General features: G+C 38.7%; 1 protein-coding gene across 11 annotated transcripts in view; it reads right to left on the minus strand.

Moving 5' to 3' along the window:
- CLASP2 (cytoplasmic linker associated protein 2) overlaps positions 1 to 23414 on the minus strand; it is a 179866-nt gene that overhangs the window by 83219 nt on the left and 73233 nt on the right. For all 11 annotated transcript variants that reach the window (XM_069561344.1, XM_069561342.1, XM_069561339.1 and 8 more), the window contains 7 exons: positions 21531 to 21623; positions 17920 to 18065; positions 14977 to 15112; positions 7433 to 7503; positions 5252 to 5311; positions 3922 to 3999; positions 3088 to 3255 (listed from right to left, as the gene is read on the minus strand). In XM_069561344.1, the coding sequence (XP_069417445.1) occupies positions 3088 to 3255; positions 3922 to 3999; positions 5252 to 5311; positions 7433 to 7503; positions 14977 to 15112; positions 17920 to 18065; positions 21531 to 21623 (752 nt within the window). The remainder of the gene's footprint in view (positions 1 to 3087; positions 3256 to 3921; positions 4000 to 5251; positions 5312 to 7432; positions 7504 to 14976; positions 15113 to 17919; positions 18066 to 21530; positions 21624 to 23414) is intronic.

The following is a 23414-nucleotide window of genomic DNA, read 5'->3' on the forward strand; positions in this document are numbered from 1 at the left end:
GTCCGACTCTGTGACACCATGGACTGCAGCCCACAAGGCTCCTCTGTCCATGGAATTCTCCAGGCAAGAATACTGGAGTGGATTGCTATTCCCTTCTCCAAGGGATTTTCCTGGCCCAGGGATCGAACCCGGGTCTCCATGTTGCAGGTCAATTTTTTACCGACTGAGTCACCAGGGAAGCCCTAAGTTATTATTATTAAATGGCAAATTTGGCATTTGGTTATCAAACCCAATATTATATTATTTTTATAATTGTCTCCTAAAACTGTTATGTTGAGGCAGATTGATTCAAGTCCACAGATTTCAAAGTTGTTTACATTTAAAGATGTTCTACTAGACTAAGATCACTGGAAAAACCATAGCCTTGACTAAACGGACCTTTGTTGGCAAAGTAATGTCTCTGCTTTTCAATATGCAATCTAGGTTGGTCATAAACTTTCTTCCAAGGAGTAAGCATCTTTTAATTTCATGGCTGCAGCCACCATCTGCAGTGATTTTGGAGCCCCCCCAAAATAAAAGTCTGACACTGTTTCCACTGTTTCCCCATCTATTTCCCATGAAGTGATGGGACCAGATGCCATGATCTTCATTTTCTGATTGTTGAGCTTTAAGCCAACTCTTTCACTCTCCTCTTTCAGTTTCATCAGGAGGCTTTTTAGTTCTTCTTCACTTTCTGCCGTAAGGGTTGTGTCATCTGCATATTTGAGGTTATTGATATTTCTCCTGGCAATCTTGATTCCAGCTTGTGCTTCTTCCAGCCCAGCGTTTCACATGATGTACTCTGCATAGAAGTTAAATAAGCAGGGTGACAATATGCAGCCTTGACGTACTCCTTTCCCTATTTGGAACCAGTCTGTTGTTCCATGTCCAGTTCTAACTGTTGCTTCCTGATCTGCATACAGGTTTCTCAAGAGGCAGGTCAGGTGGTCTGGTATTCCCATCTCTTTCAGAATTTTCCACAGTTTATTGTGATCCACACAGTCAAAGGCTTTGGCATAGTCAATAAAGCAGAAGTAGATGTTTTTCTGGAACTCTCCTGCTTTTTCAATGATCCAGCGGATGTTGGCAATTTGATCTCTGATTCCTCTGCCTTTTCTAAAACCAGCTTGAACATCTCGAAGTTCACGGTTCACGTAATGCTGAAGCCTGGCTTGGAGAATTTTGAGCATTACTTTACTAGCATGTGAGATGAGTGCAACTGTGTGGTAGTTTGAGCATTCTTTGGCATTGCCTTTCTTTGGGATTGGAATGAAAACTGACCTTTTCCAGTCCTGTGGCCACTGCTGAGTTTTCCAAATTTGCTGGCATATTGAGTGCAGCACTTTCACTGCATCATCTTTCAGGATTTGAAATAGCTCCACTGGAATTCCATCACCTCCACCAGCTTTGTTCGTAGTGATGCTTTCTAAGGCCCACTTGACTTCACATTTCAGGATGTCTGGCTCTAGGTGAATGATCACACCATCGTGATCATATCATGGTTTTTCCATTAGTCATGTATGGTTGTGAGAGTTGGACTGTGAAGAAAGCTGAGTGCCGAAGAATTGATGCTTTTGAACTGTGGGGCTGGAGAAGACTCTTGAGAGTCCCTTGGACTGCAAGGAGATCCAACCAGTCCATTCTGAAGGAGATCAGCCTTGGGTGTTATTTGGAAGGAATGATGCTAAAGCTGAAACTCCAGTACTTCCGCCACCTCATGCAAAAAGTTGACTCATTGGAAAAAGATCTGCTGCTGGGAGGGATTGGGGGCAGGAGGAGAAGGGGACGACAGAGGATGAGATGGCTGGATGGCATCCCGACTCAATGGACGTGGGTTTGAGTGAACTCCAGGAGATGGTGATGGACAGGGAGGCCTGGCATGCTGTGATTCACGGGGTCGCAAAGAGTTGGACACGACTGAGCGACTGAACTGAACTAAACTAGGGTAAGATAAAATATCTTATTTAGATCCTTCCTACTGAAAGAATGGTCCATAGACAAAAAGCAATGACATCCCCTAGGAATGTGTAAAACATGCAGAATCTCAAGTCCCATCCCAGATTTACTTCATCAGATTCTGTATTTTAACAATGATCTTCAGCAACTCATATACAAAGTTTGAGTACAACAAGTAAAAGTAAAGGGAAAAAAAAGCAACAAAGCTCATTCAAGGTGAAGGATTTATCACAAATTTAAATAGAGGTTTAGGTACAATTATTCCTACAATAATTATTTTTTTAAATCAAATCGTATCTTCTTTTACTCTGAAAACTTGTAAGCCACTGAACTCTTATTTAGTGAGTACTTCCTCCAGTTGTGCCCCAGATACCTCTCCTGCCCACCCTGGTACCTGTCCTGGACCAGGAAGTTGCCAAGGCAACTAGCAATCTTTGTGGGGGTGAAGACCCTAAAGACACAGAAACTACAGCGAGGCAGACTGATATTCTGTGAGCTGCTCTTCCCTAGAGAAATCTGCAGATATTTCTGGCCACTGCTAGGGATCTTAGCCATCTTATAGGGCTAGAGAAACAGAAAACAGGGTATAACTGCCAAGGCAGCAAGGGTATGAGGTGACCAGCACAACGATCAGAGTGGAGTTACAGAGAAGTGAGCCAAACACTAGGTAACTCTGTCCCCGGAGGGAGTTGCTAAAATCTCAAACTACGCCAGAGGCAAGGAAAGAAAGCAATGGCGTTTTTACCAGTCACACAGTGCTGTGTAAAAGTTTTAAAGACGATTTCTGAATCTCCATTATAATCCCTCCATAACAGTGCCCTAGAAATGGGCTACTTACTATATGGACTATTTTGGGTGTATTAAAAAAAAGTATACAAATTAGTGGTTTCCAGTCTTTCTCAAAGAAATGAACATATTCTAACAAAATATGTCTGAAACTATTCACACAAACTTTGAATCCCTAAACTCAATCCAATGAGAAGAAGCTATACAAGCGTGTAATCCAACCCCTGAGGCAATAGACCAAAGGAAATAAGCACATTCAGTCATCAGTCTTTCAAGGCTTTAAGAAGAAAGCAACCATCCAACTTAAGGAACTCTGTGGAGCTGAAAAGAGGAAGTAATTAGTAATGATCCTTTATATGACCTTACTTGAGGCTTTCTTGGGAGCTAGATGAGGACCTGTCTGATTGTGGAAGAGATGCTACACTGCCAGAACTCTTTAAGTAAGTCTGAAGACTCTTCTGATAAGACGGCTCGAGGGAATTATACAGTGTTTCAGCTTCACCGGGGAAGTGGTTTCTAAGACCCATATATGTCCTGTAAAACAAACAAACAACAAAATTTAAGGGTTTTTTCTAAAAAACCAAAAACACCTTAAAGAAATAACTGCATGATTACACACTAACCGTAAAATGTGTACATTCAAGAAGAGCAAAAGTTTTTAACCCTAAAGGTTTTAATATAGCCACAATGTGCCAAGTGAATACTTTCTAAATTAAACAAGTTTTTGGAGAAAGACAACAGGCTTTTGAGAAAAGGAGATCTCAGTTAAAAACCTGACTATAATCCTTACAATTTGGGTGGCCTTGTGCAAACTTCCAGAACTCCAAACTTCACTTGCCAGAGGAGATAGCACCTTCATTGGATCATTTTAAGGATTAGAAAAGAACATATACCTACTGCCCTACAAAGTATCAGGTACATAACAAATGTTCAGTAAATTAGGTATTGTTATTCACAACAAAAGTGAATATGTTATGATGTAATACGAATACTGATGGATAGATAAACAACAAGGCTAAGTGAACTATTAAGACAACCAGTACAGGTTTAATGGAGAAAAATCAATCTCCACTTGACTAAACAGCTGATCAAATACAATACTTGGGACACTTTCGATATTTTCATTCTCCCAGTATAATTTCTGTCGAAGAAAAGCCCAAAGTATGTTTAAACCACCACAAAAATACCTTATAGACTTACTTTCTTGCCTCCACTCTTGCCTCAGCATCAGCATCATGAATTCCCTTCTTAATAGTTTCAACCAAGACAGCTGCATGTCTATAAAATAAAGTGCCTTTAGGTTCATGTATAAAACTGTCTCTCTCACCACAAACGATACTGCCTATATACTATATATCACACATCAATCACAAATGGGCAAGGGAGAGAAAAAAGGTAACTAGCATATACTGTTGGAGCAGGAAATGGCAACCCACCCCAGTGTTCTTGCCTGGAGAGCCCCAGGGATGGGGGAGCCTGGTGGGCTGCCGTCTATGGGGTCGCACAGAGTCAGACACGACTGAAGCGACTCAGCAGCAGCAGCATATAATAATGAATCTAAGACTGCAGCATTTCCTAATAATCCGCCCCACACATTTTGCTCATGTATGGTTTCCTTCTGACAAGTCAAACATTATAAACCTGAACATAATTATTTTTAGATGGAGTCCAGATAAATAGCACTAAAATTTTAAATTTTTCATGAATTAAAGAAAATCTTTTGTGTGGTTCCTCAGTAACCTACCAGTGTAGAAATGTGCTAGTAGTAAAATCAGTTACAGCTAACCAAACTGAATAGCAGCTGCCACAAAAGAACGTAAAGAAAGCTTGGAATTATATCATGCCTGCAGTAAACAACATATTCTATTTTTTTTTTAATGGGTTGTGAATAGATTTAATGCTTTCCATAAGAATGGAAAATCAGAATGTATTCAACATAAATACATGTATATCCCAAGCGTCATATGAGAAACAAATGAGAAATACAGCCATACAAATGGCCAGTGACTGACTAGCTGCCCATATTTTCCTCTTTTTCACAGCAGAGTTTCATTAAACATTGCCCAGTATATACATGGCCAATGACACCTGACAGCTGGTGTGGAGAAATCTGCCAACAAATCTCTCTTACGTTTTTGATCTCTTTCCTCTGAAAAGAAGAGCCTTTCTTCTATCCTAAATCATTCATTACTTGATTAATTGCACCTTGGGAAACCTATCTTACATGAGTAGAGATACATTTTAAAATACCTGCCCAATTTAACCTGGAATTTCTTATATAACCTGGAATTTCCTGCCCAATTTAACCTGGAATTTCTTGCCCATTCACCTAAGAGACCCTTATTCACCCCACAAAGAAGAAAATCACAGCTACGATGAATAAGAGGAACACCTCAGCTTTAAAGGAAAAGCAGTACAAATAACTTTTAAAGGAAAATGAGAAATAATGCAAAACCAATAGCATCAATTTCTAAAGAAGTGATGACAGAGGGGAGGGGAGAGCGGCAGAAGAGGAAGAGCCGGTGCGTACCTTTCCAATGAGTGAGTCTGCCACTCCTGTAATAACAAATCTAAAAATTCAAATGAGCGCCTGAAAAATAAAAATACTATTAACTAAATGCTGCAACATAGCTATATAATTTTATAACTAAATGCTAATTAATACTTTCTTCTATAATTCTGCATCTTGCCTTCTGAATTAAAGTATAAGACATATTTTTATATATTTTTACTCTCAAATACTTAACTCTTTTTAAGACTCCAACTATTCCTATGCTTAACAGTTCAAAAAGACCTTAATTTTAACTTGGAAATGTTTCTCAAATATAAAATTTAACTTAAAAGATACTTATCAAACACCTACTGTGCACTAGAAACTGAAGACATGGAATGGTGGCCGAGAAAGCTACGAGGTCAGCCCAAACACCACATGCGAAACTGCACGTAATCCTCACCCTCTCAGCCTGCTCGTGGAGCCCGCATGGTACAGACCAGGAGATAACACGGAGGTTAAATTAACGTGCCCACAGTCACAGAGCTGGGACTTAAACCCTGACATTTTAACTCGAGCGATCACAGCGTGAAGCAGCTGACATCACCTCCCTCATCCACATCCAATAATCACGTCTCAATTCTGTCTGAAATCTCTTGAACTTACTGAATAAAATCTCCTTCAGTCAATTATCACAAATACAGCTCCAGTTTTCCACCCCTTACATTTCCATGAGTTGTAAGAAGTCCTACTTAATTAAACCAATGCTTCTCATTGTCCCTTTTTAATCACTGTTCACAGCTGGAATAAAAACTAGGATGGATGACATTACTTCTCACCAAAAACTGCTTATGAAACAATATTTGAATTTCTCTTCCACTCATTCAAAGCTCTCTATACCCTGACTCCTACCGATCTTTTTCCCCGCAGTCAGCCTTGTTTCCTACTGAAACCTCCCCTTTATCACAGCTTCTGGGCTCAGTGGCCTGTCCAATGGCTCTGCAGCCTGCAGCACAGCTTTCCATCTCTGCTATACCTTACTTCCCTTACAGGAATTGAAATGCTCCCCATTTTCAGGATAATTCTATGATGCATTTCCTGACTTCCTCTTCTCTGTTACATTCCTAATTTTCCAATTACCGTTTTACTCAGTGTAAGACAGTGATTGGTAAATCTCTTCTGTAAAGGGCCTGAGAGTAAATATTTCAGGCAGCAAATATTTTAGACTTTGAGAACAACACAGTCTCTATCTCATTTTTTTCCCACCTTTTTAAACACCTTTCAAAAATGTTAAGATACAGTCTTAGCTTGTGCCTGTACAAAACTAGACTGTTGGACAGATCTGCCCAATGGACTGTTATTTGCTGACCCTGATGTAAGAGAGAGGTAATTAAACAACTGTCCCCAAATTCCAAATCACTTACAGGTAACAATGATATCTGATTTTTCCGAACATTCAAAGTACTTAAATAAACATATTTATCAAACAAAAAAGGGGAAAGAGTTTTTTACAATTTCCTTAAATATCCAACACACAAATCTTGTGTTTTGTCTTCAGTACTAATGGTGCCAGTGGTGATACCGCTGATATCAAAGACTGTAGAAATAATGAGATAGACACTGACAGACTGACACTATGACTGTATACTCTGAGCCAAACACTATGTTCATGTCTTCCAGTGTCCTTCTCATTTAACCCTCACAGCTCTGTGGGGTCCACATCCTTAGGCCCACTAACATACACAGACATGAGGTTTAGGGCAATTAAATGACTGCCCAAGGCAGGATAGTCAATCAAAGTTGTAGGATTCTATTTAAGGGCTGACTCTAGACTCCAAACTCTCTGAAAACCAAAGAAATAGTGGCCCAAATAAAATGTGGGAGATCTGGGTTTGATCCCTGGGTTTGGAAGGTCCCTGGGCAAAGGGAACAGCTACCCATTCCAGAATTCTGGCCTGGAGAATTCCATGGAGAAGTCCATGGGGTCGCAAAAAGTCAGACACGACTGAGCGACTTTCAGACACACTTTACTACGAAAAGGCCAAGAAATGTGGATAGTCGTAATAAGCACTTTGTTCCTTTTTCCCTTACATAAGATAAAAACTTTAATAAGGGTTCTAGAAGGCAAGAAATTGATGACAACTAATTTTTGTACCCAACTAAGAATCAGACATAACGCAATGTTCAACATAAAGCTATACTAAGGTTTTCAAAACTTACCTCCTTACAGGAACTGATTTCGATGTGCAATTGCTGGTTATTAAAGGTATAAGTCTGGGTACATGAGTATGCTGAAAAAGACAGTTTAGAAGCGGTTGAGAAATACTGTGTACCTTACATAATCTCTTCCTTTACTTGCTTTGCATTCAAGTATTTAGCTATATTAGAAAAGAACAAAAATAACCATAAAATCAGATTTTGAAAGAAATTAAGACCAGTCAAAAGGTTTTCCCAAATTAAAGTGATAGTAACGATACAATTTCGGAAGGGCAGATGTGGTTGTAATATTAAATAATAAAGACAAGTTAACTGGTAACTACAGAGAACTGTTAGGACAGTGTACTTTGGGGGGAACCAAACACATACTGGTCTTATTTTTTGAGGTACCATGGCTACTGCTCAAGAGCATAGTAATTGCTATGTCATCAAGGCAGGTTATCAGAGTGAATCTGCATAATTATTAAGAATGCACCTTGAAATGGTGATTTTAACTGAACTCTCATCCTGGCTGAACCACAGCTCTCTAGAATTCAGGTATACAATCTTCTGATTTCCATTAGTAACTCTTACATTCTTCTTTAGTGAGAGTGTTTGTGTGTTAGTCGCTCAGTTGAGTCTGACTCTTTGCGAGCCCATGGACTGTAGCCTGCCAGGCTCCCCTGTTACTGGGACTCTCCAGGCAAGAATAGCGGAGTGGGCTCCCATTCCCTTCTTCAGGGGATCATCCCGACTCAGGGATCGAACCTGGGTCTTCTGTGTTACAGGCAGATTCTTTACCACCTGAGCCACCTCTTTAGTAAAGCAAACACTAAGAAGTTCACAAAAGATGCTAAAATAAAACAGTAGCCTAAGGATACATATTTGATGCTTTAAATCTCCTATTTTTCTTCTGAGCTGATGGTACAGGCTGGGTTACCTAGGGAGCAGGCTGTGAGATGGAGTACAGCCTTTTTAATATTAAGCAGTGCTTCTGGGATCAACATCGGTGGAAGTGAGAAGGAAGAAGGAATAGGCAAAGGAAGAAATCAATCTGTGATAGAGCCCAAGGACCTCTTTACCCAAAGTCACTAGGGAGCTCTGGAAGACAGTCTCAAAATGGTCTAAGATGGCCAAAACTCTGCTTTTCTACGTCAGTCAGTTTACTGGATATGGGCCATAACTAGGAAAGGGCAAGACTTCAGGAAAGGCAGATATCTGCAAGCTTCGCAGGCTTTGAAGAGGCTGCAGCTGAAGGCTGTCAGCCCAGAGCTTCCGTACTTGTGAGGAAACAAGTCTTAGAGTGAAGGAAAAAGTGAGTGGCCACAACTAACTCAACCAACACAGAGGGAAAACTTTTTTCAAGTCTGACAGAGGGAAGCCACCCACAGACCTGAAGTTGTTCAAGATGAGGATAATGCACCACAGGGCTGACCTGCATGTTATTCAACTGCTATATCCAGCATGGAAGGGCTCTGTGGACTTGCTCCCCTAGCACCAGGGACCAGTTTTGTGGATGAGAAGTTTCCCATGAACAGGTTGGGGGTGCGGGGGCGGTGATCGTTTTGGAATGACTCGAGTGTGTTACATTTATCATGTACTTTATTTATATTAGAGCATCCAGAAGAACTCATCCCTGAACATTACTGAGGAGTTAAAGAAAGCCCAAGGGGACTCCCTAGCCACAACATACCACATAGCAGGTCTCACCTACCTTCTTCCTCCTCTCTCTCATGATCTCAAAATCCTACTGCCGCTGATTAACTCTTAAACAACACAGTGGCAGAGATAGGGCTAGAGACTAACCTATTGCTACACCATATTCAGGGGAGCTATTCCAAAGGAAAATAAGTGATCCTCACAATTACAGATGATGCATTCAACCAAATACTAAATCAGAACAACTTAGAAGCAGGCCCCTGAGAAACAAACAAAAATACAGAAACCAGGAAATAATGTAAAACAACAACCACCTGATTCGTATTTTCTGTGAGACGACGGGACATGTTACTGTCTCAAGAACATGAGACAAGCTCATGAAAAATGGGCAAGCTGAACACAATACATAAAGTAGAAACAAACCAAAAAATGGCAAGTTGGGTCCTGTCAAGTAAGCAGAATTTAAAGGATTTTTCCTGAGAACATATCAACTGAAAGACAGGAAACAAGCAGAAGCAATAAATAAATGAAACATGAAAAGTAACATAAATCTGAACAAACTTCGTTTTAGTCAGAAATCTTGCTCCTCTGTGTAAAGACAGCACAAATGAAAGAAGCTGTGAGGGAGCTCCTAGCAGAGAGACTCTCCTGCAAAGCTCCCTAAGGCAGTGGTGGTGCTGTTTTTAAAGAAAAGAATCAAACAATATCTCACTATAAAAACAATAAAGAGTTCAGAAAACAATTCTTTGTGAAAAGGAGATAATTCTGAGAGAAAAGAAATGTGAACCTGAAGTCCAATTTTTGAATTCTTGTATAATGGCAAAGCAAAGCCATTTAGAAATATGAAAAGACAAATATCTACGAAAACTGAGAATACACTGCTGCTGCTGCTAAGTCACTTCACTCGTGTCTGACTCTGTGCAACCCCACAGACGGCAGCCCACCAGGCTCCCCAGTCCCTGGGATTCTCCAGGCAAGAACACTGGAGTGGGCTGCCATTTCCTTCTCCAATGCATGAAAGTGAAAAGTGAAAGTGAAATCGCTCAGTCGTGTCCGACCCTCAGTGACCCCAAGGACTGCAGCCTTCCAGGCTCCTCCGTCCATGGGATTTTCTAGGCAAGAGTACTGGAGTGGGGTGCCATTGCCTTCTTAGAACACACTAAGATCAAGCAAATATTTTTAATGTTAAGAGTCCTAATAAAGATTGGGCAGAAATAAAAGCAGAAAAAAAAAACCCACCATAGTCAACTTTAGTTGCTGGAAATTAATTCAGCGGTTAAGGGGAAAACAATGACACAAAAAGATAAAAATATATACTTTTTATTTTTTTTTAATATATACTTTCCAAAAGGATGGGGAAGTAAAAGAGAATTTATTCTTGACACTGACAAAGAACAAGAAACTTTTAAGAAAAAAAGATTTTTTAAAAAAATGAGACCATAAAGAACTAGAATAATACAAACAAACTAGATTTAGCAATGAATAAAGCTCTCTATAAATGAATCCCATATTTCACAAATACTAAAAGACTACCTATGTAAATATATGATGTACTCTGATACTAAGAAAATTTGGGTTATTCAATGAAGAAGAAATTGTACCACCAAATTCTCTGATCAGAAAGTCATCAAATTACAAAATGATAAGAATGACAAAAGAACCATCTGAAAATGCAGACAATATCCTTATGTAATTCAATGAGAAAGTTGAAATGGAAATTAAAAATGACTGAGAAATATAAAATAGAGTGTGGTAAATCTAAATCACTGGATGCTGCTAATGCCAAACTCAGAACACAACATTATGATAAGAAAGCCTTATGTGATTAAACAATAAAAACGATGACAAAGTGAGAATATACCACAAAAATCTAGGGTAAGAAAAGAAGTAAGCCACAGCAAGTCAAATAAAGTAGTTAAAAAACATAAATATAGAAATTAAACAACTAGAAAAAAATAAAAGAATCCCATGGGTACCAATGTAACAAATTTGAAGCTTATAAAAAATCTCTTAGCAATACCTCTAACAAGTATTTTCCTTTTTTTTTTTAAAAAAAAGAACATATAATAATACAAAATGGTAATATAACCATGGTAGAAGAAGCTTTTCTTAAATTAAGAATATACAACCTCATGTCAAGAGTCTTCTTAATTAAAGTATTAGCCAACTGCATCTAGCAGTATCATACTGTCAAATGGCCTAGCAGAATTCATTTCATGAATGTACAATGGATAAATGAAGAGAAACAATCATTTCTAAAGGGATATCTGACAAGATTCCAAATCTACTACTGACCAAAATTTAGCAAAATATAAATAGGAGGAAATTCTCAGACCTAATCCAGAATATCTAAAAACTCATCTCAGAGGTCATATTTAAAGCACTCCTATTAAACTCAGAGAAAAAAATAAAGATTTCAATAATTTCCACCAGTTTTGAACACTGTTACGAAGGTGCCAGATTTAGTGAAGCTTACAAAAATATTAAAACAGAAAGAAAAGGGACATTTTCCAAGACAGATTCATAGATTTCTTCACAGGCACTAGATTTTAATGCTAAAAGACACCTGATACAGCAGCATTAGAAAGAGATATAATTTACCAAGAGAGGAAAAATTGATCAAAGAAACTGGAAAGGCATTTAAAAAACAGACCCGTGTATTTACGGAAATTTACTATAAGAAGAGAGTGGTAGTTTAAGAAAAGACTGAACTATAATCTACTATACACTGTGGGGTCAACTGGTTTTGTATCTGGGGGAAAACAAAGTCAGATCTCCATATTTTACACAAAAATAAAATTAAGTTGATCTCAACCTAAGAAACAAAATCATAAAAGGTTCAAAACTGAATATTTTTATAACTGAGAAATGGGGAAGGTTGTTTTAAGTTTATATAACAAAACCCACAAAAATAGCATTGTCTCAAAACAAAAAAATTTCAAATTTCTCTACATATCAAGTGTAGCTTAAACAATATATGAAGAAATGACAAACTGGTAGAAAATATTTACAAGTAAAATTAATATACAGTTGTCCTGCAGTGTCCACGGGGATGGTTCTGGGACCCTGTGAGGATACCAAAATTGGGGGATATACAAATCCCTTACATACAATGGTACAGTATTTGCATAAAACCTATACTTTTTTTTCCTGTATACTTTGTCATCTCTAGATTACTTAATTAGTTAATATAAAGTAAATGATACATACATAGTTGTAATTATTATAAATGTTACAGAAACAGATGCCAGTAGAAGGCAATTCAAGTTTTGCTTCTTGAAATGCACTATAATTCTTTCCCCCGCAAATATTTCTGATTTGAGGTTGGTTGAATCCACAGATGCAGAACCCATGGATAAGGAAGACCAACTGTTCTAATAGCATAGAAAAAAAGTGAGGAAAAATGCATAGAATATAAATTGGCAATCCTTAGAAAAACTATTAGAGGAAAAAAACACCTAATATTTTCTAATAATCCAAGAAATGCAAAGTAGAATATGAAATAATATTCTTCAATTATTAAATTTTAAAACCATTAAGATACTAATAATACACAGTGTAGGTAAAGGAAGGAGAAAAAGAATTTCACAAACTTCATGGAGAAATATGGTGAGGACAGCTTAATATTATGCCCTTTAACTAAGAACTGACTTAGACATCAAAAAGAATTAAACAAGGGAAGCTGCTTGAGTACATGAAGTTTAAAAAGCAAGAGTAAAAAAACATTATTTTTACATATATATAAAATATAAATGCTACACTTACATTTTGTAGCAAATATAGTTTGTAGAGGCACAAAACAGAGGTTTGGAAAAGTACATCCTGAATGGCTAGAGTGGTGAGTTGTAGAAGAGCAAAATTTAAAGATTTAAGTGGGGAAGTTTTACATTTTTAACTCTTCTTCTGCCACCTTTAAGAGGTGGATGATGAGAAATACTAAGAATTTGTTGTCATCTTTTACCACTGCTTGTAACATTTTTACTGTTTAACATTTGCCTGTTACTGCAGAAGCAGAAGATATTAAGAAGAGGTGGCAAGAATACACAGAAGAACTGAACAAAAAAGATCTTCACGACCCAGATAATCACGATGGTGTGATCACTCACCTAGGGCCAGACATCCTGGAATGTGAAGTCAAGTGGGCCTTAGAAAGCATCACTACACACAAAGCTAGTGGAGGTGATGGAATTCCAGTTGAGCTGTTTCAAATCCTGAAAGATGATGCTGTGAAAGTGCTGCACTCAGTATGCCAGCAAATGTGGAAAACTCAGCAGTGGCCACAGGACTGGAAAAGGTCAGTTTTCATTCCAATCCCAAAGAAACGCAATGCCAAAGAATGTTCAAACTACCATACAATTGCACTCATCTCACATGCTAGTAAAGTAATGCTCAAAATTCTCCAACCAGGCTTCAGCAATACGTGAACCGTGAACTTCCAGATGTTCAAGCTGGTTTTAGCAAAGGCAGAGGAACCAGAGATCAAATTGCCAACATCCGTTGGATCATCAAAAAAGCAAGAGAGTTCCAGAAAAACATCTACTTCTGCTTCATGGACTATGCCAAAGCCTTTGACTGTGTGAATCACAACAAACTGTGGAAAATTCTGAAAGAGATGGGAATACCAGACCACCTGACCTGCCTCTTGAGAAACCTATATGCAGGTCAGGAAGCAACAGTTAGAACTGGACATGGAACAACAGATTGGTTCCAAATAGGAAAAGGAATACGTCAAGGCTGCATATTGTCACCCTGCTTATTTAACTTCTATGCAGAGTACATCATGAGAAACGCTGGGCTGGAAGAAACACAAGCTGGAATCAACATTGCCGGGAGAAATATCAATAACCTCAGATATGCAGATGACACCACCCTTATGGCAGCAAGTGAAGATGACCTAAAAAGCCTCCTGATGAAAGTGAAAGAGGAGAGTGAAAAAGTTGGCTTAAAGCTCAACATTCAGAAAACTAAGATCATGGTATCTGACAGTGTCAGACTTTATTTTGGGGGGGGGGGGTGCCCTCCAAAATCACTGCAGATGGTGATTGCAGCCATGAAATTAAAAGACGCTTACTCCTTGGAAGGAAAGTTATGACCAACCTAGATAGTATATTCAAAAGTAGTGATATTACTTTGCCAACAAAGGTCCATCTAGTCAAGGCTACGGTTTTTCCAGTGGTCATGTATGGAAGTGAGAGTTGGACTGTGAAGAAAGCTGAGCACCGAAGAATTGATGCTTCTGAACTGTGGTGTTAGAGAAGACTCTTGAGAGTCCCTTGGACTGCAAGGAGATCCAACCAGTCCATCCTAAAGGAGATCAGTCCTGGGTGTTCACTGGAAGGACTGATGTTGAGGCTGAAACTCCAATACTTTGGCCACCTCATGAGAAGAGTTGACTCATTGGAAAAGACTCTGATGCTGGGAGGGATTGGTGGCAGGAGGAGAAGTGGACGACAGAGGATGAGATGGCTGGATGGCATCACTGACTCGATGCACATGAGTCTTGGTGAACTCCAGGAGTTGGTGATGGACAGGGAGGCCTGGCATGCTGCAAATCATGGGGTCGCAAAGAGTCGGACATGACTGTGTGACTGAACTGAACTGACCTGTAACACTATTTACACACACATTCTCACACATGCACATGCATATTGTGCCTATTCTGTATACAGCATCTTACTTTGCAATCCTCTTTACTATTTAAATTTCATTAATACCTGTGTATTCCTCTTTTTTTTTTGTATTCCTTTTATTATCAGAAAAATTATTCAAAAGTAATTTTTTTCTTGGCGTTTAAAAAAAATTCCAATGATTTATTTAAGTACATTGAAAGAGAGAGACAGAGACAGACAAATGGATAGGCAGACATACAGAGGAAGACAGGAAAAAAAAAAGAAAGGAAAAGAACCTACCCGAATTATGAATCTGATTGCTGCACATCCAGAAGTCGCCATGACTTTCGCACTGTTGGGGACGAGATTAAAAAGTGTAGGTACAATGGCTTCAGCGCCATGATCAAACTTGTTTCCTAAAACTGTTGAAAGATGGCTATAAAGGAAGACAAAAAATGTTGTGTTAGAAAAATAGTTTAACATTAAATATAGGTAGGACCATATAATTTTAAAATATTCTTTTACTAAATTAACTTAAAATCTTTATTTTAACCAGTTCTAAAATGGCAGAAAAACAAAAGAGAGAAAGGGAAGTGCAGATATTACATTTTTCTTTCTTTTCCCCGACCTTTTACAGTCTAGTGCACAGTTGAATTTTGGCATTTTAAGCATCTCTCTGCAACAGAGAAGCCATCTGATCTCAGAATTTAAGCATTAACATGACAGGTAAAACACTCAGCTCTGATTGTCCTGATGTTTAGTCTTTATTTTCATTCTAATGCCCCAGTATCAATCTTATATTCAACATATTGTACAAACAAGTAAAATCTTACCCAAATCAGTATTCTGCTATTTGTATTAATGGTACCACTACTATTTCAGTCACAAATACTTCCTGACATTTTTGGCATAGGATTTCAGAATTCTTGATTGAAAATAGAACTCTACCATACACTGGTTACCAGCTTCCCTGGTAAACAGACGGTAAAGAATCTGCCTGCAATGCAGGATACCCAGGTTCAGTCCCTGGGTTGGGAAGTTCCTCTGAAGAAGGAAATGGCAACCCGTTCCAGTATTCTTGCCTGGGGAAAATTCCATGAACAGAGGAGCCTGGTGAGCTACAGTCCAGGGGGTCACAAGGAGTTGGACACAACTGAGCAACTAACACACATACATTGATTGCTTCCCAGGTGGCACCAGTGGTGAAGAACCTGCCAGCCAACGCAGGAGACATAAGGGACATAGGTTTGATCTCTAGGTAGGGAAAATCCTCTGGAGGAGGGCATGGCAACCCACTCTAGTATTCTTGCCTGGAGAATCCCATAAACAGAGGAGCGTGGCAGGCTACAGTCCACAGGATCACACAGAGTTAGATATGACTGAAGTGACTTAGCGTGCACAGATGCACTAGTTAGTTGGGTGACTCTGAACAAATGTGTCTTCTCTTTCCAAATTTGCAGTTAAACAACTAATCCAGCCTAATTAATTTAATATGGTTTAGTCTGACTTTGGGTAAAACACTTAGGAAGAATGCTGTAAATACATTTCTGACAAGGTGCAGAAATGGTTAATTTCTATATAGTTATACCTTTTTAGAATACAGTTAGCTCCAAAATATCAGATTCCTGATTCACAGCAGTACTCAGACCTATTTACTAGTGTTCAGTTACACATCCAGTTTTCCCTTGTGAAACTCAAATGAGAAGCAGGGGAGGCCACCTGTGCCCTGATGTTACTGTCTTCCTTTAAAGTGTGAGCCTTCTGTTCTGGTGAGCAGGTGACGTCCTTTGCAAGTAGCCTCATCTTTCCCAGCTTGTTAGGAGGGGTAGCCTGAGAGTACTCAGCTTTCAGAGTAGCCTGAGCAGTACGATTCCTACACCACGGCCTTTCTGGGGTCTCAAATGCATGCCCTGGGGGTTTGACAAGGTCTCTCCAGTCTGGCTCCTCAAAACTTGTACCTGTCCCAGCCCATGCAAGTTGGCTTCCAGCAGTAGGTCTTTCCTGCCCCCACGGAGTTGTACCTTTCACATGCACAGATTAGTATTCAACTAGACTCATGGATCCCCTATGCAGACTTCTATAGCTCTTTTTCTGTGTAGCTCTCTTCTCCCCAGTATTCTGCACTGAAAAGTTGAGCCACTTCAGCTTTCAGAACCTCCCATCTCTTCTCTTGTTTCTTCTTCAACTCAGTAAGACTGTTTTGCTCTGCCTGGGTTCTCCCTCCCCCTCCCTGGTTCAGAAATGCATCCAGGTCAAAACTGTGCCGATGGTACTGTTCAACTGATTTGTTTCAAGAATTACAGTCCTGCTCTGTCTGCTGTCTATTATCTGTACACAGCTGTCTTATACATTTTCTCCAGTTTTCTAATCCTATATTAGTTATTGCATCATGGCAAGAAGCGGAATTCTCATCATGAAGTATTTTTCAAGGTTATGATTTGCAGATTTTTGTTTTGTTTTGCTATCAAGAGATACTCAATTATTTTGGTATATTGACTTGTATCTAGCAACCACGCTACATGGTCCCTTAATTATACTCTTTTATTAATTCCTATCTTTTTCTGCATGGATAATTATATCATCTGTTAATAAGGGCAGTTTTGTTCCTTTTCTAGCAATCCTCATAGTTTTCATTTCCTGAGTTTTTTAGTTTATTTTTTTCTGTTCTGACTAGGACATCTAATATGATCCAGATTATAAATACTAATAGTATGTATCTAAGTGTTCCCTCTCTCCAAAGGAAGGCTTATACAACAATATATACAACAAATTTTTTTTTTTCGGTCAGGAGCAGCAGTAAAAGGAGTTCAAGCGTTCCACCATCCTTAAATTGTAGAAAAATATAAACATACTGAATAAGGTTTAGACTTTGATAAGTTAATGATGGATGTTACAATTCGAGGACAATTGCTAAAATGTCAGAAAAAAAGCTTACTATCCAAATTAGCAAAGAGAACGTTACATAAGAAGAGACCTATTCATTTTTTTCTTACACTCACAGAGTCAGTGGCCAAAAATCTACCAGTAGACTTGTGACACAAAAACACATTTCAAAGTTGGTATAAAGTACTATTAAGAAAGATTTTTTTTTTCAAAATCACACAAATTTAATCCTTATGCATATGATTTTTGGATCATGCTTTAGGGGGGTTATCCTACTAGTGCTTTACTGAATGAGCAATTCAATCAATGAGCCCGAAATTAATTCATAACTAATACTTATCACAAAAAGAGTATACTTACGCTACAGTAATGCAAGCTTCTCTAACCACTTGGGATCTAAGATCCTTAGCTGAAAGTTTAAGTGCTCCATCCAACAAGCGTAAATGCTGGAAAAAGCAATCATATTGTGCAGCTCCAGCAACAAGCAATGATCGAATTTTCTTTAGCTGAAATAAAGAAAGTTTTCATTACTGACATTAAAAAGTAAAGCAGTATAAAAAAATAAACAACTTCCTAAACATTATTTGAATAAAATTTTTTAAGTTTTCATTAGATTTTATAACTATATTCAGACATTTTAACAGCATTAAACATAAATAAACATGTGAAGAAACAAACAAAACAGCTTTCTGGAAAAGAACATTACAGATTTAGTTATATGTATAATAGACATATATAATGTTTGAATATATAAATAAATCTTAAAGTTTTAAGGGAGTCTATTTAAAATTGTGACAAAAGACACACTTAGGTGACATGGAAGTTAAAAGTTTACCTAAATAATATCCATTATTATGTAGAATCTCATATTAATTTCGGAAAAGGCAATGGCAACCCACTCCCATCTTGCCTGGAAAATCCCATGGAGGGAGGAGCCTGGTGGGCTGCAATCCATGGAGTAGCTACGAGTCGGACACAGCTAAGCGACTTCACTTTCATGCATTGGAGAAGGAAATGCAACCCACTCCAGTGTTGTTGCCTGGAGAATCCCAGGGATGGGGGAGCCTGGTGGGCTGCCATCTATGGGGTCACAGAGTCGAACACGACTGAAGTGACTTAGCAACAGCAGCAAATTAATATCTGAGCTTTTCTGAATTATTTTTTTAAATTTAAATTTGTTTAGTTTAATTGGAGGCTAATTACTTTACAATAGTGTATTGGTTTTGCCATACATCAACACGAATCCGCCACGGGTGTACACGTGTTCCCCATCCTGAACCCTCCTCCCACCTCCCTACCCGTACCATCCCTCTGGGTCATCCCAGTGTACCAGCCCCAAGCATCCTGTATCCTGCATCGAACCTCGACTGGCGATTCGTTTCTTATATGATATTATACATGTTTCAATGCCATTCTCCCAATATCTTTAAAACTTAAAAAAGATGAACTAAAGATGGAAAGTATAAAAATAAAATATTGTGAATATTAAAAAAATAGTTGAAAAAATATTATATAGCCTTAAGTATATATAAGGAAGGGAAACCATCGTAAGCAGAAATCAGGAGGCATCTGAATGAGATTAACTAAAAAAATCACCATATGATAGGAAACAATTATCTGCAACACAACAGTACAATGCACAAGGAATGGCAATAAAGTAAAAAAAAGACAACCAAATACTTCATTGGCTAAAATAAATACAAGGAAATAAGCTCAACCTTACTAGCAATAAGCAAATGCAAATTACAACAAAGACACACCATTTTCCTTCATTAGCTGGGCAAAAGTTAAGATTCAGTAACACCCAGTACCAGACAGAAAACAGATATTCTTACTGTTAAGCAGATCATGAATGACTAATATCTTTGTTCGAAATATTTTGGCAACATCTACTGAAATAAAACTGTATCTATTCTTTACCCATCAACCTCATTTATAAAAATTTAACCTACAAAAATAAAAATACCACTGTTATAAATACATGCAAAGATGTTTATTGCAATCTTGTTGATACAGCACGAAACAGAACAAGTCCATCTTACTTTCTAGAAACATACCGCCCACCAAAACTGAATGAAGAATTCACAGGTAATCTGAACACTCTGATCACTGATCATGAAAAGTTTACAGAATCTGCAATTTAAAAAAGCTCCCTGCAAATGGAAGTCCATGACAAGATGGTTCACTGAGGAATTCTATCAGACATACAAAAGAGAACTTATACCAAACCTTCTCAAACTCTTTCAAAAAGAGGGACTTCCCTACTGGAATGGCTGAGATGCTGCACTCCCAATGCAGAGGGCCTGAGTTCAATCCCTGGTCAGGCAACTAGATCCCACATGTCACAGCTAAAAGAGTCCCCATGTCACAACTAAGACTTGGTGCAGTCAAATAAATAAATAAAACAAAAAGAAAAATTCTTCCAAAGACTAAAGTAGAGGGAACCTTCCCAAAGTAATTCTATGAAGCCACCATCACCCTACTATCAAAACCAAAGACGCTACCAAAAAACAAAAGTACAGGGCAATATCTTTGATGAATACAAATGAAACAATCCTCAATAAAATATTAGCTAACAATCCAATCACATATGAAAAGGGTCATACACCTTGATCAAGCTGGATTCATCCCAGGGTCACAAGGACGGTTCAACATCTGCAAATCAAGCAATGCGACAGAGCACATCAACAAAAGAAATCACAGGATCATCTCAACAGATGCAGAAAAAACATCTGACAAAATTCAACAACCATTTATGATAAAGACTCTTACCAAAGTGGGTATAAAAGAAACATATCTCAATATATCTCAATAAAAGCTATTTATGAAAAACTCACCGCCAATGGTTTATGACAAACCCAAACTCAACACTCAATGGTAAAAAGCAGGAAACACTGCCATTAAAATCTGAAACAAGACAAGGATGCCCACTCTGCCACTTCTGTTCAACACAGTATTTATTAGAACTCTTAGTAACAGGAATCAGACAAGAAAAAGAAATAAAAGGTATCCAAATTGGAAGGGAAGAGGTAAAATTGCCATCACATGCAAGCAGCATGATTTTATAGAAAACCCTACAGATGCCACACTAAAACAATTACAACCACTAAATGGATTCAGCAAAGCAGCAGGATACAAGATCTGTTGCATACAGAAACCTGTTGCCTCTCTTTATACTAACAATGAATTATCAGAAAGTAAAAAAAAAAACTTTAAAAATCACATCCATGGTGGCTCAGACAGGAAAGGATCTGCCTGTGTTTGATCCCTGGGTCAGGAAGATCCCCTGGAGAAGGCAATGGCAACCAACTCCAGTACTCTTGCCAGAAGAATTCCATGGACAGAGGAGCCTGGCAGGCTACAGTCCATGGGGTTACAAAGAACTGGATACAACTGAGGGACTAACACTTTCATTACATATGTGTATTACATACACACACACCTAGGAATAAACCTGACCAAGCTGGTAAAAGACATTCAGTGGGAAACATAATACACTGATAAAGGAAACCGCAGACGAACCAAAGAAATGAAAAGCTATCCCGTGCTCTTGCACTGGAAGAATGAACACTGTTAAATGGCCATACTGTGAAAGCAATCTACAGATTTAATGCCATCCCTAGGAATCCCTAGATTCCTACCAAAAGTGCCCAGGAATTCCCTTTACTCCACAACTATGTAACCCAAAGGAAAGCCACGGCACTGGGCCATCAGTGAAGCTCAGCAAGTAACACAGGTGGAGACATTAACAAATGGATAAGAAAGACTCTTCCCGAACAGCGAAACAGAAAAAAATGCACCCTGAGAAAGGCCTATTATCTCAATTTGTTTTCCAGAGTGAAATACTACTTATCAGACTCTATTTCCCAAGCAAATACCAGACAGTACTACTACTAAATTTCCAAGTTTTTGAAAAAGAACACTGGGGGGAAAAAATAGAGAGAGAAGAAAATTAAAAATTGAACACTTACTGCATTGGCACGCTGATCCCAGTCATGTTTGTCATCTGACAAAATTTCCCTGATTTTATTTAACGTTTCTTCAAGTTCTCGACTAGAATAGATCTTAAAGAAAAGATGCAAAATGATAACATTACTATTTCTTGCCACAACAAAATGATGCCCTGATGTTTAAAATAATCATTTAAGTAACAGTATTTTTCCCATTTTGGCACCATTTTTAAAATGAAGAATGGAAATACATTACAAACAATAATAAAATAAAATGCTTTATCTTCCTTACCAGTTACGTAGGTAAGGGTATTTTCTCCACTCATAAGTAACTTCAAATATACTCTTAAAACGCTTTGTCATTTAAAAACAAAATACAAATATCCTACAGATTAGTAAAAATAGGAATGATTCCTCAAAATGACTTCAGGCATATAACAAATCTATTGCATTCATAGAGAGTGAAAAAGTTAGCTTAAAGCTTAACATTCAGAAAACTAAGATCACAGCATCCAGTCCTATCACTTCATAGCAAACAGACGGGGAAACAGTAGAAACAGTGGTTGACTTTATTTTTCTGGGCCCCCAAATCACTGCAGATGGTGACTGCAGCCATGAAATTAAAAGACGCTTACTCCTTGGAAGAAAAGTTATGACCAACCTAGACAGCATATTAAAAAGCAGAGACATTACTTTGCCAACAAAGGTCCGTCCAGTCAAGGCTATGGTTTTTCCAGTAGTCATGTATGGATGTGAGAGTTGGACTATAAAGAAAGCTGAGCACCAGAGAATTGAGGCTTTTGAACTATGATGTTGGAGAAGACTCTTGAGAGTCCCTTGGACTGCAAGGAGATCCAACCAGTCAATCCTAAAGGAAATCAGTCCTGAATATTCACTGGAAGGACTGATGCGGAAGCTGAAACTCCAATACTTTGGTCACCTGATGTGAACAACTGACTCATTGGAAAAGACTCTGATGCTGGGAAAGATTGAAGGCAGGAAGAGAAGGGGACAACAGAGGATGAAATGGTCGGATGGCTCACCAACTCAACGGACGTGAGCTTGAGTGAACTCCAGGAGTTGGTGATGGACAGGGAAGCCTGGCGTGCTGCGGTGCACGGGGTCGCAAAGAGTCGGCCACGACTGAGCGACTGAGCTGAACTGAGTCCATGCTCGACAGCAGCCAGGAGAGGCGCTCCCTCTCCCCCAGAGCTGACTGCCAGGCACCTTTCACTCACTTAGCAAGTGTCCTCACAACAAAGATGCAACGTTCTAGGCATGAAGGACACTGGTTAGCAAAAAACAAGCATGGCTTTTGCCCCAGCAGCATATAATCTAGTCAGGAGGGAAAAGAATTAATCAAATGATATAAAATATGAAATTACAAACAGAAAGTACCACCAAGGAGAATTAGCACTGTCATGAAAGTGAACATGTAAGAGGGAAGTGAACTAGTGAGGAAAGTGAAACATGAACTGAGGCAGATATCATCAGACAAACAGAGATCAGTGAACAGCACGTGCCAGGCCCTGAAAGAAGGCCAAGTACAGTAGTAAAGAGCGCAAAGGAAACCAGGCAAGGAGCCAGGGACCCAGGCCTAAGTCAGTCAGCACATAGGATTTCTCTACATCACAGTCAAGGTTCAGAGGTGGGCATGTGACCCAAATCAGTTCGATTAGAATGAAATACAAGTTGTACATGGTCAACCAGGAAAAGAGACAGACTGTAGTGAGGGTCTGAGGCTCGAACAGCTGCAGCCATATTGCTGACCACATGGGAAGACAACGTAGAAGGATCCAGAAATAAGGCCTAACAAAGAACAGGGTTCTGGATGCCATCTGAGTGGTATACACGGACACCTCAAAATGGCCCTGTTTATGTTTTTCACTTTTATCAGCCATTAAA

This window comes from Ovis canadensis, chromosome 19 (genome assembly GCF_042477335.2).
Source record: "Ovis canadensis isolate MfBH-ARS-UI-01 breed Bighorn chromosome 19, ARS-UI_OviCan_v2, whole genome shotgun sequence".
NCBI classification, from domain to species: domain Eukaryota; kingdom Metazoa; phylum Chordata; class Mammalia; order Artiodactyla; family Bovidae; genus Ovis; species Ovis canadensis.